This window comes from Carlito syrichta, unplaced genomic scaffold (genome assembly GCF_000164805.1).
Source record: "Carlito syrichta isolate Samal-C Ts95f unplaced genomic scaffold, Tarsius_syrichta-2.0.1 Scaffold302622, whole genome shotgun sequence".
NCBI classification, from domain to species: Eukaryota; Metazoa; Chordata; class Mammalia; order Primates; family Tarsiidae; genus Carlito; species Carlito syrichta.
Window position 1 is genome coordinate 202020 of NW_007246718.1, and position 16733 is coordinate 218752.

General features: G+C 45.0%; 1 protein-coding gene across 1 annotated transcript in view; it reads left to right on the top strand.

Annotated features, from left to right (window-relative positions):
- The window catches only part of LOC103259363 (sorting nexin-29-like), a gene marked incomplete at its 5' end in the record, with an annotated part of 286922 nt that overhangs the window by 199696 nt on the left and 70493 nt on the right, over nt 1–16733 (top strand). Inside the window, one exon of the mRNA XM_008057037.1 lies at nt 3138–3278. Within this exon, the coding sequence (XP_008055228.1) occupies nt 3138–3278 (141 nt within the window). The remainder of the gene's footprint in view (nt 1–3137; nt 3279–16733) is intronic.

Sequence of the window (16733 nt, forward strand, 5' to 3'; positions counted from 1 at the left end):
CACCCAGCTAATTTTTTTTTTTTTTTTTTATTTGTTGTAGAGATGAGGTCTCACCAAGTCGCCCAGGCGGGTTTCGAACCTGCAGGCTCAGGCAGTTCACTCACCTCAGCCTCCCAAGGCGCAGGATTACAGGCTGAGCCACTGAGCCCGGCTATGTTAAAGAGGTTTTTAAGGTGTGTATTGACACTTGCTGATTGCGGATTACAATAACCATTTGTCATTGGAGGCTTTACCCTCTGGGCTGTTTTAATGTGCAATTTTTAAAAGTGCCCAGGTGTGTGTGTCCCATCTGGATGAGACCTTCTGCTCCATTGGGCTGATAACCAAGGGTCCTTATCTTGACCTTGGCCCCTTCACTCCTTCCCCAAATCGAATTCCACCTTGTCCATATGGTGTTCTGCATGGTCCCGGGCAAGCAGCGCTGCTGATGTTCCTGAATGTTCTTACCACGGTGGATGGAAGGTGCTGTTCTCTGCTCCATTTTACAGATGAGGGAACGAGAGGCCAGAAAGGGGGAGTTGCTGACATCTGAGTCTGTACTTTACTTCAGGGGTTCCCCAAATTGCTCACTCATCAGACTCACTGGAGAAGCTTTGCATCCCAGGTTCCTGGGCATCAGTGCATTAATGTAGCCCACCCAATGCCTGGGAAGGTTTGGAAAGGCCTGCCTCCCTCCCCACTGGATTTAGGATGTGTTGATGGAAAAGTAGCAATAAAGAGGGCATCCTGAACATCTAGATCAGGGGCTGCCACGTTTTTTGTAAGGGACCCAAAAGGAAACACCTTCACTTTTGCAGGTTGTGTGGTCTCTGTTGCAACTTCTCAACTCTTGTTGTACAGATGCTCCTTGACTTATGATGAACCAATCCTGATGAGCCCATCATAAGCTGAAAATAGCATAAATTGAAAATGCATTTAATAGTGGCTGGGTGCAGTGGCTCACACCTGTAATCTCAGCATTTTGGGAGGCCGAGGTGGGAGGATTGTTTAAACCTAGGGATTTAAGACCAATTTGGGTAACATAGTGAGACCCTGTCTCTACAAAAATAATTTTTAAAAATTAGCTGGCAGCCTGGCACAGTGGCTCACACCTATAATCCCAGCACTTTGAGGCAAGAAGATTGCCAGAGCCCAGAAGTTTGAGACCAGCCTGGGCAACTTGGCAAGACCTCGTCTCTATAATAAATTAGCTGGATATGGTGGTGTATGCCTGTAGTCCCAGCTATTTGGAAGGATGAGGCAGAAGGATCACAGAGCTCAGCAGGTCCAAGCTGTGGTAGACATGACTGTGTCATTGCACTCCAGCCTGGGCAACAGAGTGAGACTCTAACTCAAAAAAGACAAAAAACAGCCAGGCACGTTGGTGTGTACCTGTGATCCCTACTCGGGGAGCTGAGGTGGGAGGATTACTTGGGCCTAGGAGGTTGAGGCTGCAGTAAGCTATGATTGTGCTACACCCTCCCACCTGGGTGACAGAGTAAGACTCCCAATTCAAAAAGAAAAAAATGCATTTTCTAAACCTAACCTACCAGACATCACATCTTAGCCTAGCCTACCTAAAACTTGCTCAGAACACTTGCATTAGCCTGCAGTTAGACAGAATCACCTAACACAAAGCCTATTTTATGAATAATTCATGTAGGAGTATCATACTGTATTTTTCTCCTGGAAAAAGGTCAGAATTCAGAGTCAAAGTATTGTTTCTTATCCCTTTTATTCCATTGTAAGGTTGAGCAATCATAAGCCAAACCATCTTAAATTGGCAACTGTCTATCACAAAAGCAGCTATAGACAATAGGTAAACAAATGCATGTGGCTGAATTTGGTGCATGGGCCATGGTTTACCCTTCGTGATCTAGAGAATTCATCTTATGCATGATCAGAGAAGTGATTGAAACTGCCACTCTCTAGGGTGTGTGTGGGCTTGTGTGAGAATTTAGGGGCCATCAAGATGTATAGGATCAGAATTGCATTCAGCAGCTAGTACAAAGACCCTAAAGCATTAGCTTGAACAAATGAGAGATGAATGTTTCTCTTTGTTAAAAAAAAAAAAAAAGTCTTGTACAATTAATCTGATTATTGGTGTGAAGTTTCCATTATGTCATGGAGACCCAAGGGCTTTAGAAACTTGGTAGGCCTTCTGTTTCTCCTTGTAATTCCACTGGAAATGTCTATCCATTAATTGAATATTTTGGGTGTTAGTCTTCATTCCTTCCTCTTGTTCACAAGGATGTTGTGAAAGACCCTGATGGTCACTATCCCGTAGTTCAAATATATAATTTGGGGACGATGGGTGGTTTTTACATAGAAGCCGAATTTATCACTCATGTTACAAATGTCAGTTTTTATGGTTAAGAGGTTTTTAAGATGTGTGTTGACATTCACTGATTTAAATACAATAGCCATTTATCACTGGAGACTTTACTCGCTGTGCTGTTCTTAACTCATGTAATTTTTTACATGGATTGATCTCTTTCCCACTTATCTGCTTTTCCACTTGTCCCTAAAGGTGCTAGGGCCTGTATAAAGTTGATGAAACAGCCCTCACATTTTGTACCCCTGGAGCATTCTCTTAAGAGTAATAACTTAATTAAAATAAAGACATTTTCTGTCCCACTTAGGCTTATCCCATCTGGATGTGACATTCTGTCTAACTGGGCAGATCTCAGCTCCAGCTCCCTCCCTCCTTTCCAAGCATAGTGGCCTTGTTCTCCATACCACCTTTGGAGGGAAATGCTGTTATGAGCTCCATTTTACAGATAAGGAAACAAAAGGCCAGAAAGGTTGAATAGCCTCTCACCAGGAACCTGTTAGTGCTACAACATGCATATGACAAAAACATGACAAATGCATCTCTGCCATTAATTAGGCTGTTGATCTCTGTTAATGCTGGGAAAATGACAGACAGCATGTTGTCCTGTAGCCTGCCTGGTTGAATCATTCTTTCATGAACCCATTTGTTTAGCCAGTACAACTGAGTCCCTACTCTGTGCCAGGAATGGGACGCCCAGTGGTGTGTGAGACAGATGTGACCCCTGCTCTGATGGAGCTGGCTCTTGTGGGCTGAGCGCTGTTGAAATTCCTCTCCTTTGGAATGAGGGCTTTAACTTTTCCTTTCTTCGTCCTTTTCTGGGCAGGTCTATATCCGAATAAAAGATGATGAGTGGAATGTCTATCGGCGGTATACGGAGTTCAGGAGCTTACACCACACGTTACAAAACAAGTACCCTCAAGTGAGGGCCTACAGCTTCCCACCCAAAAAGGCCATCGGAAACAAGGTACTGCCCCTGGGGTACAGCCTGCATTGAGGCAGAGCATTCTTCTTCTTTAGTCTAGTCTATTATGTGTTTTGTTTTGTTTGAGTAGGAGTTTCGTTCTGTCAACCAGGCTGGAGTGCAGTGGCATGCTTCACGGCCACCGCAGCCTCGACCTTCTGGGTTCAAGTGATCCTTCCACCTCAGCCTTCCAAGTTTTAGTCTATTATTTAAGCACACATGCTCCTTAAGAAAAAGTTGGCTGAGATAAGGGGAAAAAATAGAAAAAAACAGGCCAAGTGTGGTGGCTCATGCTTGTCACCCCAGCACTTTGGGAGGCTGAAGTGGGAGGATCACTTGAGCCCAGGAATTGGAGACTAGTGTGGGTAACATAGTGAGACCCCATCTCTACAAGAAAGAAAATATTTATATATAATGCTACCACTTAAAGACAGTTGTCATTATGTTGTGTGTATGACATCTTATTTCCCTAGAACAGAAGTTGGAAAACATTTTCTGTACAGGGCCAGAGAGTTAACATTTTCGACTTTGGGGACTATACAATTTCAGCAGAAATACTCAGCTCTACTGGTGTGATGTTAAAGTAACTATAGGCAGCATGGACACAAATGGTCGTGGTTGTGTTCCAATACAATTTCATTTTTAAGACTAGACGGCAGCAAGATTTGGCCCATGGGTTAGTTTTCTGACCTCTGTTCTGGACCAAACATTTTCTTTTCTAGTTTTCATCCATAGCTGTTATGATACTTATTAAGATGTGATTGTGGCTAGAACTTTCTCAGAGAAGTTGTTTTGTTACAGAACTGCTCACCTAATGAAGGTTAATTATTCATGATGAATGAGTGTATTTCTGTGTTTTCACTCGGGTACCCTGGAGGGAGGAAGTCCTAGCCCCCCACAGGCTTGCAGGTTGACCAGTAGTCATTCATTCAGAAGGCACTTACTAAACTTTTATTACATGTCACTGTGTAAGGGGCTGGGACCAGCACTGAAGAAGAGAGACCTGGGTCTAGGCCTGGCATAGAGCCCTGTGGAATTGTCTGCTTGAGCCAGTTTGCACACTTGGTCACACCTCATGTTTGCTTACGGGAGCAGTTCTCCATTTTGGCTGCACTTTGGATCACCTGGAAGCTTTAAAAGCCACTGAGGGGCCATTGCCTTGCTAGACTCTGGTGTGGCCACATGCTTTTTGAGCTATGGCTGTCGCCATGCTTCCTGGCTTTGGCCCCCTCCCCACCTTGGGGAGGTGAATCTTCTCTCTCTCTCTCTCTCTCTCTCTCTAATTTACTTTTAAATAAACTATATTTTCTAATCTAAAAAAAAAAAACCCACTGAGGAGCTTGGCATGGTGGCATGCGCCTGCTGTCCTAGCTACTCAGAAAACTGACGTGAGAGGATTGCTTGAGCCCAGGAGTTCGAGGCTTCAGTGAGGCATGATCACACTACTGCACTCGAGCAATAGAGCAAGACCCTCAAAAATAAAAATAATAAAAAATAAAAGCCACTGAGGTCCAGTTGCAGTGGCTCACATCTGTAATCCCAGTGCTTTGGGAGGCTGAAGTGGGAGGATCACTTGAGCCCAGGAGTTAAAAACGAGCCTGGGCAACGTAGCAAGACCCCAGCTCTACAAAAAGTAAAATGTTAACAAGGCACGGCAGTGCATGCCTATAGTCCCAGCTACTTGGGAGGCTGAGGTTAGAGGATCGCTTGAGCCCAAGAGTTTGAGGCTACAGTGAGCTATGATTACACCACTGCACTCTAGCCTGGGTGACAGAGCAAGATTGTATCTCAAAAACAAACAAAAAAGCCTAACTAAATAAATAATATTTTTTAAAAAACACCCTGAGAATTGCCCATTCTGATTTTATCGACCTGGAGTGAGACCTGGGCATTGAGGGTCTGATAGCTCTCTAGATGATTTCAACATGCTTCCAAACTGGAGAACTCCTGGCTTAGCATCAAAGAGGGAGTGGAGGAGGCACTTCAGCAATTCCAATATATGTTAAATGCCTTGGCAGGCACAGTTCAGTCAGATGAGGAGGAGTCCCTCTTCAGGACATGTAAGAAGTTGGGTATTGTGTTGAGAGTGATCCTGCTACTGTCTTCTCAAGGTGTGGCCCCTGCCACCAGCAGCGTCACCTGGCAGCTGTTTACAAATGCATATTCTTGGGCTCACCCCACACTGACTGACTCACAAACTGTGGGGCTGAGACCCCACAATCTAGGTTTAACGAACCCCCCCGGGTGGTGCTGATGCCTAAATAAATGTGAGGACCACTGTTGTATCCTGTTGACAAAGCCATGTGGCAGATTCCATATGGAATGAATTTCCTAACTTCTCTCTTCAAGAGGCACCTTAAGACTTCCTTTGACCTTTATCGTAGGAAAACAGAGCAAGAGTTTCTATAATCCACTCCCAGCACTTGGGAATTCCATAGGGAAAACTACTATTGCTAACTGCTATGTTTACATGTGCGTAATTTCTGTGTATAAAACATATGGAAGCTGGGCTCGGTGGCTCAGCCTGTAATCCCGCGCCTTTGGGAGACTGAGGTGAGTGAATTGCCTGAGCCCGCGGGTTCGAGACCCGCCTGGGCAGGCGAGACCTCATCTCTACAATAAAATAAAAAAATTAGCCGGGCGTGATTGCGCGCACCTGTAATTTCGGCTACTTGGAAGGCTGAGGCAGAAGGATCACCGGAGCCCAGCAGGTTGAGGCTGCGCCAGGAGCGGCCACTGCACTCCAGTCTGGGTGACAGAGAGACTCCAACTCAAAAAATAAAAATCTAAATAAATAAATAAAATAAAACAGATGGAAATCTGATCATGCCAAGGTTTGCTGGATTTTAATTTAAACACTTATAAGGCAGGTTTATCTCAGGGTCAGAATATCCTTTCCTTTATTTTTTTGTTGAAGAAAAGTGGAATTGAATCCTTACACATGGAAGACTTAGAAATTCTACATGTCAGGCCAGGTACAGAAGCTCATGCCTAAAATCCTAACACTTTGAGAGACTGAGACAGGAAAGTCACTTGAGAGGAGGACTTTAAGACCAGCCTGGACAACATAGTGAGACCCTGTCTCTACAACAACAACAACAACAACAAAATTATAAAAATATTAGCCAGGCGTGATGGTGCATGCCTGTAGTCCCAGCTATTCAGGAGACTGAAGCAAAAGGGATCACTTGAGCCCAGGAGTTCAAGGCTGCAATGAGCTATGACCACACCACTGCACTCCAGTCTAAGCAACCAGAGTGAGAGAATTTTAAAAAATTTTTTAAATTAAAAAAAAAAAAATTATATACTTTTCCATAGCAAGTAGTGCAATAATTCTTATGAAAAGAGAAGGAAAATTATATACTAACTTAATTTAATGAACTTGTGGGCTCATAAAAATCTTGGTACCCATCCAGAATGTCTTAAAGTGTCATAAAACAAAATTCTGCCTAACCAACATTTATCATTGTAAGATATTCTCATTTGCTAAAAGCACTTCTTCAGTGAGTCTGGCCTACTGGCATCTGGCTAAAGAAAAGCTGTTCTAGCACTAGGCTGGACCAAGGGGATTTGGATAGTGAAATGTCTTGTGTTCTGTACTGTAAGTCCTTATTTAATATCATCCATATGTTCTTGGAAACCTCAGATTTAAGCAAAATGATTGACCATATAATGAAACCAATTTTACCCAGGCTAATTGATGTAAACAAGAGTTAAGTTCCTATGGCATACAGTGTTTCATTTCACTTCAAGTCAGAGTTCCCAAGAACTTACCAACAGTGTTAAGTGAAGCCTTACTGTATGAGTTTCCTGTTGTTGCTGTAACAAATGACCATAAATGCAAGGGCCTAAAACAACACAGATTTATTACCTTATAGTTCTGGAGGTCAGAAGTACAAATTCAGTCTCCCAGGGCTAAAACCAAGGTGTCAGCAGGGCTGATTACTTCTGGAACTTCCAGAGAGAGTCCGTTTCTGGCCTTATCAACTTCTGGAGGCCACCGCATTCTTGGCCTGTGGCCCTCTTCTGTCTTCACAGACAACAGTCACATCACTCTGATCTCTGCTTCTGTCATCATAGTCACGTCTCTTTCTGATTCTGACTCTTCCTCTTAGCATTCCCTTGTGATCACATTGGGACCATCTGGATCATCCAAGATAATTTCCCTCATCTTAAGATCCTTAATTGTATCTGCAAAGTCCCTTTTGCCACGTGAGGGTCTGGGAATTAGGGCATGGATGTCTATGGGGGCTTTATTGATCCCACCACACATTGCACCTTACTAAATGCTTTCTCTGCAGCTGGTAGCATCTCCCTCCCTACCTCATACCTTCTCGGGTTCTACAGTTCTGTGAAACTTGTTTAAGACAAAGCAGACCTGCCAAGAGCAACGCCAGTCCCAGGAACACTGGAATGAGAGTTAAATTTAGTGAGATGAAGCACAGACTAGGGAGCAGGAGGGTTTTCTAGAGTTGAGTCACGTAGGAAGAGAACATAAAGCTATCCTAGGTCTCTCTCATGCCAGGACCAAGAGCTGGTTTCCCCTGCGGTGAGTCAGCCACGGCCCTGTGTCATGCTGCCCACCCTCACCCCCAGGGTAGAGATCATCTACTCCATCAGTCCTGGGAATGACTTCCATCAGCATGGACCTTTCCCCTGTGATGTCTGTGCCCATAGAGCAATGTTCCCCATCCCCCATAATCCTATTTGCAAATAAACGCACTTGGGAATTAAAGGTACCGTGATAGTGGGCCTGACCAGCGATGCCCATCTTGTATAAATGCAACAACTGTTTTTTAACCAGGTTCATGATCCTGCTCCCTGTTCTCAGGGGTAGATCTGACAGCGCAAGAGCAGTCTTGGGGCCGTGGCCTCATTTTGACCCTGTGCTGCCCTTTAACTGTTAATGAGCTGGTCAAACCATGCTTGTACTCTGATTCCTTCTTTCCCTCTGGGTTTGGCTGACCTAGACATACCTACTTCCCTTAAGTCCACTTTGGCTACAGCCCAGGACAGAGCCAGCAATCTTTCTAATTATCAAGAGAGGGTAGAGTCAAGATGTGGGACCTTCAAGGCCCAGCAGAGGCCATTGATTAACTCAGTTAAAGGCCAAGCTTATGCTGGCCCCAACTGGGCCCAGTGGCTTGGGGTGTCTGCTTTGGTATCTTGAGGGCAAAATTTCTAGAAAGCTTTGATTTTAAACTGGCCCAGAAAAGTCAACCATGTCAGAGTCTTTTCTTCGATTGGGTCCTTCTGAGAGGGTCACTTTAAGGATGAGTCACTTGTCCACTTGGACCATTAAGGTGCACATCCAGACAGGACATCTTGGGTTGATTGAATTTTGCATACTTTGGTACTCTAGCCCTTGGACCCACAGTCCTGGACATTATTCAAGGAAATAGTAAACAGTTCAGCCTTTTCTCATTGGTCAGATGAGTATCTTTCTAGCCTGAGTTTCTGTATATATCCCTCGCAATGCCATCATTGGTGATTTTCTGACGGTTTTAGAATTGAAAGTGATCTTAACTCCAGTTTGAAACTTCTTTAATGGATACAGTTGACATGTGGTATATTTTTGTGGACCCAGCATTTGTCTTTACCAAAGAATCTGTTGCCTTAACGTGCCATGCATATGTGTAACTATAAACTCACCGGACCTCTGGAGCACTCCCTGAAGGCATTCATGCCTTCACCATATCATGTTAAAATAGCTGGCCTGGATATCAAGCCAACACTCAATGAAGTTCAGTCCTTTGTAGATGAGTCAGGTTACATTAGAAATATATTAAAGTTATTCATTAACTTTTAAATATCACAGATGCAGGCCTGCGTCAGTTGGCATTGGCCTGGTTAGACTGAGGTACCAGTTCCATCTTGGTGTCTTAAGCCACCAAAGGTGTATTTTTGGCTCACAGTCTCTGTCTGTCACGGTTGCTGGTGCTCCATCTCCATGCATGTTGCTGTGATTGTGGCAACAGGAGCAAGGAGAAGAGGCAGCTCAGGCAGTGGCGCTCAAAGCTTCTCCCGGAAGTGATTCCTGGCAGCCCCACTCTGGCAGTTTCATTGGCCAGAGCCAGCTCCATGGCTAGGCCTGATGCCAAGGGAGCAAGGAGTCCACCAGGATGTTGATGACCAATTCTAATGCCATTCATGGGATGGCACTTATGTAGAACGACTGAGCAGGACTGAGGTGATAACAGAGCGCCCATCCAAAGCTGATGTGTGCGTCCACCGGGCTCTCCCTTCAGAAGGTAGTTCCAGTTCATGTGCTTTACCTGCATCCCTGCTTAGATGATTCTAACCCAAGCCACTGTCCTTGCTGGTGAGGGCTCCTGCAGTAGCTGCCCCTTTCCTCTCTTGCCTTGCTGTAGACCATTGTTCACTCTGCAGCCAGAGTGAGGTTAGTACAGCATAAACCAAATTGTTACTGTGGATTAAAAGCCTCCAGTGGCACCTGTGGCCCTTACAGTGGGGACTCTACTATGGCTTGCAAAGTGTCGCCTGATATGTCCCCTGCCTGCCTCCTCTACCTCATCTCATGTCTTTCCCCTCTCCCTCTTCACTCAGCCATGCTGACCTCCTAAGATATCTGCACCGTTCTTACCTCAGGGCCTTTGCACCTGCCATTCCCCGTGCCTGGGAAGGCTGTTTCCAGATCTCTGCATGGACGGTTCCTCTGATTTGTCAGGTTTAACCTCCTCGGAGAGACCTCTTCTGATGCCCTCATTCATGTTGTCCCCAGTCACTCTGTAGCCTTTTACTCTGCTTTAACTTTCTTCCCAGCACATACCAGTGATGGAAATGATACCTTTGTGTCCTTAAGTATTATCTGCCTTTCTGCACCAGCTTGGTAGCTTACGAACCAGGGCCTGGATCTATTTCTCTTCACTACTCTGCGGCTCCTGGAATGGTACCTGACAGCCCGAAATACTCATGGCTTGAATTAATGAACAGACGAACAGATATTAAATAGGAGATTCTCCCTTTTATTTGTTGTTGTTGTTTTTTGGTTTTTTTTTTCACTTCGCTGAGTCTCGTCACAAATTCAAAAAATCTAAATTCCAGAAATGAGTAGAACTTCCAAGGTGACTTGGGAGGTTGTTCTCGCTCTGCCTTTTGCTGAATATTTTTTTGCAGAATGGACAGGAGTCCTCTTGGGGACAGGAATTATGGCTCTCTGATGGTCCAAGGGAGTTGACCAGCAAGCTCCCTGTCTAAATGGATTGTGCCAGCCTGAGCACTTAGGTAGATGACTGGTTTTTGATGGTGTTACTAAAATCTACGTTATTGTTGAGGGAGCAAATGAGAATTGAGAGACTGTCATTCCTTCGTAGGATAATAGATTCGCTCTCTGAAAGCTCATTTGGCATTAAGGCAAGTCAAATTGCTTTCCCTGGAGCTGCAAATAATTCAACTTGGTGAAATTATGCATTAAAATCCTCATTAAAAACACATACACCAGTGTGTGGTGGAGGAACTGACTGGTGCTCACTGAACCATGGACTCTCTTTTGAGGCTCCTTGGGAGGTGCCGTTGGAAATGAAGCCTTGGAGACAGCAGACCCCAGCAGAGGGCTGGTGCAGAGGCAGGAAACAGGAGATTCTTAGCAGGACATAAAGGCTGATGGACTTTCCATTTGGCAAACCTGTCCAGAGTGTAGAGCTGTCATGCTGAGTGTAGGGTCAACCAAGGTAAGTTAAGGTGCAGCCTCTGTCTTCAAGAAGCTGGCAGTCTTGAAGGGAGGTTCACAAGTAAAGGATTTCTCCCAGAGGAGACATGTGAGCTGGAGGAGGGAGCCTGGTGCAATCTGAAGACCGAGGAGGAATAAGCAGAGCCGGCTTCCTGTGGGAGATGAGATGTTTGAAGGGCCCGCAGGACTCCCCAGCCTTGAATCCATCAGAGGGATGGGTGGGACAGCAGAATCCATTCAGGGTATTCTTTCCTTCTCTTCCCCCACATCCATTTCCTGTGGCTGCTGTAATGGATGACCACAAACCTGGTGGCTTAAAATCACACACATTCATGATGAAAGGGTGCATTCGGCTTCAGAGGCCTGAAGTCCCACACGTGCCTCGCCAGGTTCAAATTGAGGTGTCAGTGAGGCTGTATTTCTTTCTGGAGACTTGGTAAGAATCTGTTTCCTTGTCTTTCACAGCTTCTAGAGGCTTCTTGTGTTTTTGGGCTTGTAGTCCTTTCTTCTATCTTCCATGCTGCGTCTCTCTGACTGTTCTTCCATTGTCCGGCCCTCCTCTGACCACAGTGGGGAAAGGGTCTCCACTTTTTTTTTTTTTTTTTTTTTGAGTTGGAGTCTCACTTCATTGCCCAGGCTGTAGTGTAGTGACACACTCATGACCACTCCAGCAGCGACCTCCTGGGCTCCAGCAATTCTTCTGCCTCAGCCTTCCAAGCAGCCAAAACTATAGGCGCACACTACCATGCCCGGCTAATTTTAAAAATTTATTTATTGTAGAGATGAGGTCTTGCCAAGTTGCCCAGGCTGGTCTCGAACCCGCAGCCTCAGGCAATCCACTTGCCTCAGCCTTGCAAAGTGCTGGGATTACAGGCTGAGCCACTAAGCCCGGCCAAGGCTGCATTTCTTTCTGGAGACTCAATGAGAATCCATTTCCTTGTCTTTCACAGCTTCTAGAGGCTTCTTGTGTTTCTGGGCTCGTAGCTCCTCCTTCTGTCTTCCATGCTGCGTCTCTCTGACCGTTTTTCCGTTGTCTGGCCTTCCTCTGACCACAGTAGGAAAAGGGTCTCTGCTTTTAAGGAGTGTGATTAATTAGATTGGGCTCACCCAGATTATTCAGGGCAATCCCCCTACCTCAGGTTTCTTAAACTAACCTCCTCTGCAAAGGCCCTAGCTGGGCAGTGTCAAGACTGATTCCTGGGCCCAGGTACGTGCTCTGTAGAGGTCTAGCCTTCAGCTTCCACAAGTATGGTGCTCATGCGTGAGATCTGCTGCAGAGAACCCTGGAGGCCGGTGGGCATCCACTCACCAGCTGTTGCCCAGTGGGTGGGTGTTTACATTAACTCCCTAAGTCAACTCCTCTACCTTAGTGCTGTGGAAAGCAGGGAACAGTAGAAACCGACTCTAATGGCCTCTATCTCCACCCCCGCCCAGCGGCCCATCCTCCCCTAGGGGCTACTATAGAGCTGGGAGCACCACCCTCATAGTTCATCTGCATGCTTATAGGAACTTTCCTAGTAATCCTAGACACATGAGGAGATAGTCACTCATTCATTCATTTATGCAGGAATAAGGACCCTGAGGTAGGGAGACTACCCTGAATTATCTGGGTGGGCCCATACTACTTAAGTTTACTCATTCAACAGGACTTTGTTACCTCTAAGTAAGAAGCTATCACAGGCACTGAGAGTCAAAGAAAAGAAAAAGAAAAAGATCTCTCCAACTTTACTAGCTGTGTCGTCTTGGGCACAATGTTTGACTTCTCTTTGCCTTATCCCCTGTGTGAGGGGAGACCCCAAAAAACCTGGAATTATCTTTTGGAGGACGTACAGTACAGGCTTTCCCCGCTAGGTAAGTGTTGTAGGAGCCCATCGGCATCAGTGTACCAGCTAGTGTTGTTGTGAGAGGGTGCTTTCAGCTTCAGTGAATGTTTTTTGGAGATTCTTTCACGTGTTTACCCATTTTGTGATGGATGATTTATGAGTGCACCTGTCTATACCATGCTGAGTATTCAACAGTTTTTGACCAAAAATGTCATGATCCCTGTGCCCTACTTTCCCTATTCACCTAACCTTGCCCCGAGTGACTTTTTTGTTGTTGTTTCCCTGGATGAAACAAGTCCTCAGAGGAAAATGTTTTACCCATGGGGAAGAAGTGAAACAAAAAACGGCAGTGGCACTAAAAGGCACTAAAAGGCATCGATGTTGCTGAACTCAAAAACTGTTTTGAGCAGTAGAAAAACAGTCTTGATAGGTGTATTGCATCAAACAGGGAGTAATTTGAAGGTGACTGAAGTTTCAACTTGTAAGAATAAAAAACAATTTTGTATCAATCAATTCCAGGTGGTTTTGAGTCCCCCCTCATATATACCAGGAATAGTCACAGCACTTCTAGTGCTGTTTTTATGATTGAAGGTGGTAGCATCTGTAAAGTGCTTAGAACAGTACCTGGCACGTGATAAGTGCTGTGTTCTGGTTTGTTAACCAGAGGGGCATGGGGCTGGCCGTGAGATGGAGCAAGCAGACACAGGTAGTGTTCTCATCTCTGGAGATGCCCCTATAGGGACTGAGCCTGATGCAGGTGGTTCTCCCTAGGACCCTGGCACTCTGCATTTCTATGTAGAGTGAGACCAGCCCTTAATGCCAGGCTTGTCATGAGCACTGGGGGCTTCACACTCATCATCTCATCTTTATCTTGCCAGACCTTATATAAAATGTGATGTAGACGAGGAAACCTGGGGTCAGGGTCCCATGGCTTGTGAGTACCGGAGCCAGGAGTTCAGCCCTGCTCTGCTTGTGCCACTGCACTGCCAACCCCTTAGTGGAGAAGCCCTGTAAGTCCACAGCAAATCTAGGAGCTGGTGATGCAGAAAGTCACTTATTACAGGTTTCTGTGTGGTGCTACATGCTGTCGGGGGATTCGGCCATAAAGTCCTTCATGTGAAGACAGTCAGAGGACGATGAAACTTCCCCCACCTGCTCACAGCAGAGATGTGAGCTCCAACTCTATCCCCCAAAACAGCAAGTGTTAGGAGAGAAATTTGGGAGAGAAAAGAAGCTCCCACTGAATGAAGCCATCAACCCAGGCTTGACACTCTGCCAACCACTGTGTAAACAGTCCTGGTGCTTAATGTATTATTCACGAAGAAGAGAGAAATTGGACTCATTATACATCACACATTTGTGTTTCTCTTTATTACAGTAAAAGCCTCTTAAGATATATTCCAGGAGAGCAGTTGCTAAAGTCATCTTGCCAGAAAAGTCATCTCAGGAGAGAGACATTGATGAGCCTCAGATTTGGAATGTGTATGCATATATGTATTTAATAAGTGGGGGGTTTTGAGAGGACTTTTCTATAATATCAAATTAAAATCCAATAAGACTGAGTATGGTGGCTCATGCCTGTAATCCCAGCACCTTGGGAGGCTGAGGCAGGAGGATCACTTGAGTTCAGGAGATCAAGACCAACATGGGCAACATAGCGAGACCTTATCTCTACAAAAAATTTAAAAATTAGTCCGGTATGATGACATGTGCTTGTAGCCCCAGCCACATAGGAGGATCACTTGAGCCCAGTAGTTCCGAGGCTGCAGTGAGCTATGAGTGCACCACTGCACTCTAGCCTGGGTAACAGAGCAAGATCTTATTTATAAAAATTTAAACCAGGCATGGTGGCTCACATCTATAATCCCAGTATTTTGGGAAGCTGAGGCGAGAGGATTGCCTGAGTCCAGTAGTTCGAGACTAGCCTGGGGAAACATGGCAAGACCTCATCTATACAATAAAACTAAAAATTAGTAGTCCCAGCTACTCGGGAGGCTGAGGCAGAAGGATCACCTGAGCCCAGCAGGTTGAGGCTTTGGTAGCTGTGATCATTCATGCCCCTGCACTCCAGCCTGGGTGACAGAGTGAGACTCTTACTGAAAAAAAAAAATTAAAATTAAATCCAATTTTTAAAAATTGAAGTTATTTATAAACAGAAAATCTAGAGCCAGAAACTAAGTATACTTGCTGCTCTGTCCCCCTCTTGCATATTTTCTGTGTACCACATGGAGAGGTTGAGTCAAGAGACTTCTCCTGGTGGTCTTGGGTCATAGACCTTCCGGGTCTCAGCCTCCATAGTATCCTCCAGAAAACCTTCCCTGACTTCACAGTGTAAGCTGCCCCTCTCTGGGTTCCTTTCTCATGCTCCATCATAATCACAGTTGCCTGATTTACAATTCTTCCCTTGCTCCTCACCCCTCCCTTACACCATGGAATTACAGGGCAGAGCCTGGCTTTATTAAGTCTTTGTCTTCTAAGGATTTGTCACGGTGTCACGGTGCCTGGTGCATAGTCAAATATGTTGGTCAAATAATGAACTCAGGCTGTGTAGAATATGGTGTGTGGCACCAGTTCTGTTTGGTTATCAATTTCCTTCTTCCACAGTTGTCTTCCTTACTTTCGGTTACAGGACACTGTCATTGATGATTATTCAGAGATGGTCAGTTCTCACATGGTGCTATCTGACCTGGCCACTAGATACTGATGCAGCTAATATTGGCAGGAGGTTTTACGAAGACTTTACATCATTCCTAATGACAAAGAGGATTTGTCTGACACATCTGGGGTCTGGCCTTCCCAATTAACCAACCAGAATTGGCTAACTCTCCATCTCCACTTATTTCTGGCTAAGTTTGAGAATCCAGTTTCTAGGTTGAACCCATTGATTTTGTAATTGGCATGAATTATAAGACACTTGACTCTTCTGGGCATTAAATGTTGGCCAAAATATTTCTGATCTTTTAGATTATTTGTATATCATTATTTAATCTCTCCTTCCAGCTCGCAAGGCCTTCTGAAAATACTTCACCTACATTCTGTCTGCTTTTTTTCCTCACATTTTTGGACAACTGATTAAAATCACAACTTAGAAGAGTACTTCTCAACTCTGACTTTTTGAATAATTGAGAATAATTGCTACCTTTCCCTTCGGTACTCCTATTCATTTTTGAGAACTGCGTATTGCGATCTGGGTTCTTCTCTAGAACTCTGGGAAAAGCATCTTCAGTCTCTCAAGTTGTCACCATTTTGGTAATTTACCTAAACCATTATTTTGGGGTTCATTACGCCTCATATCTGGGGGAAACCTTTCCTTGTCTTTTATCCTCTGCTGCGTCACAGACCACATACATCTTCAGGAACCACATGATACAGAGGACAAGAGTGGGCTGTGGAGTCTTACTGGCCAAGTCTGATCCTGCTCAGGTACACACTGGCTGTGTGACCTAGAACAAGTCACTCAGCCTCTGTGATACTCGGCTGTTACACGGTGTTGAGGGCGCTGTCAGTGTGGGCTCTTGTGAACAGCGAACAGGACAAAGCAAGTTAGCTGTTTAATACAGAACGTTGTGTTCTTAAAAGCTAGGTCCGCCAGGAAGTCTTTCTAATTTGGTTTTCTTTCTTTTGTAATTTGTGGTAACTCAGACATGTCATGCTTGCTTCCTTTCTTTCCTTCTCTCTTCTCCTTCCCTGTCTCATTTCTCTCCTTGTTCTTATGGTGGTGTTTTTTGGTTTGATTCACTTTGGTTATTTTTTTTTTTAATTTTTATTATAAAAATGTGGGATACATTTTAGGGTTAGGTGTAAAAACATTGATCATGCAGATACCCTTGTTGATGAGGTATGCCCCTCCCTCCTCAAGCAATTTCCCTCAACTGCCAATCTCACCCCCCTCCCCTCACAGTTTCCCACTACTGCCAATTGCTTTCTTATAGCATTATAATTGTT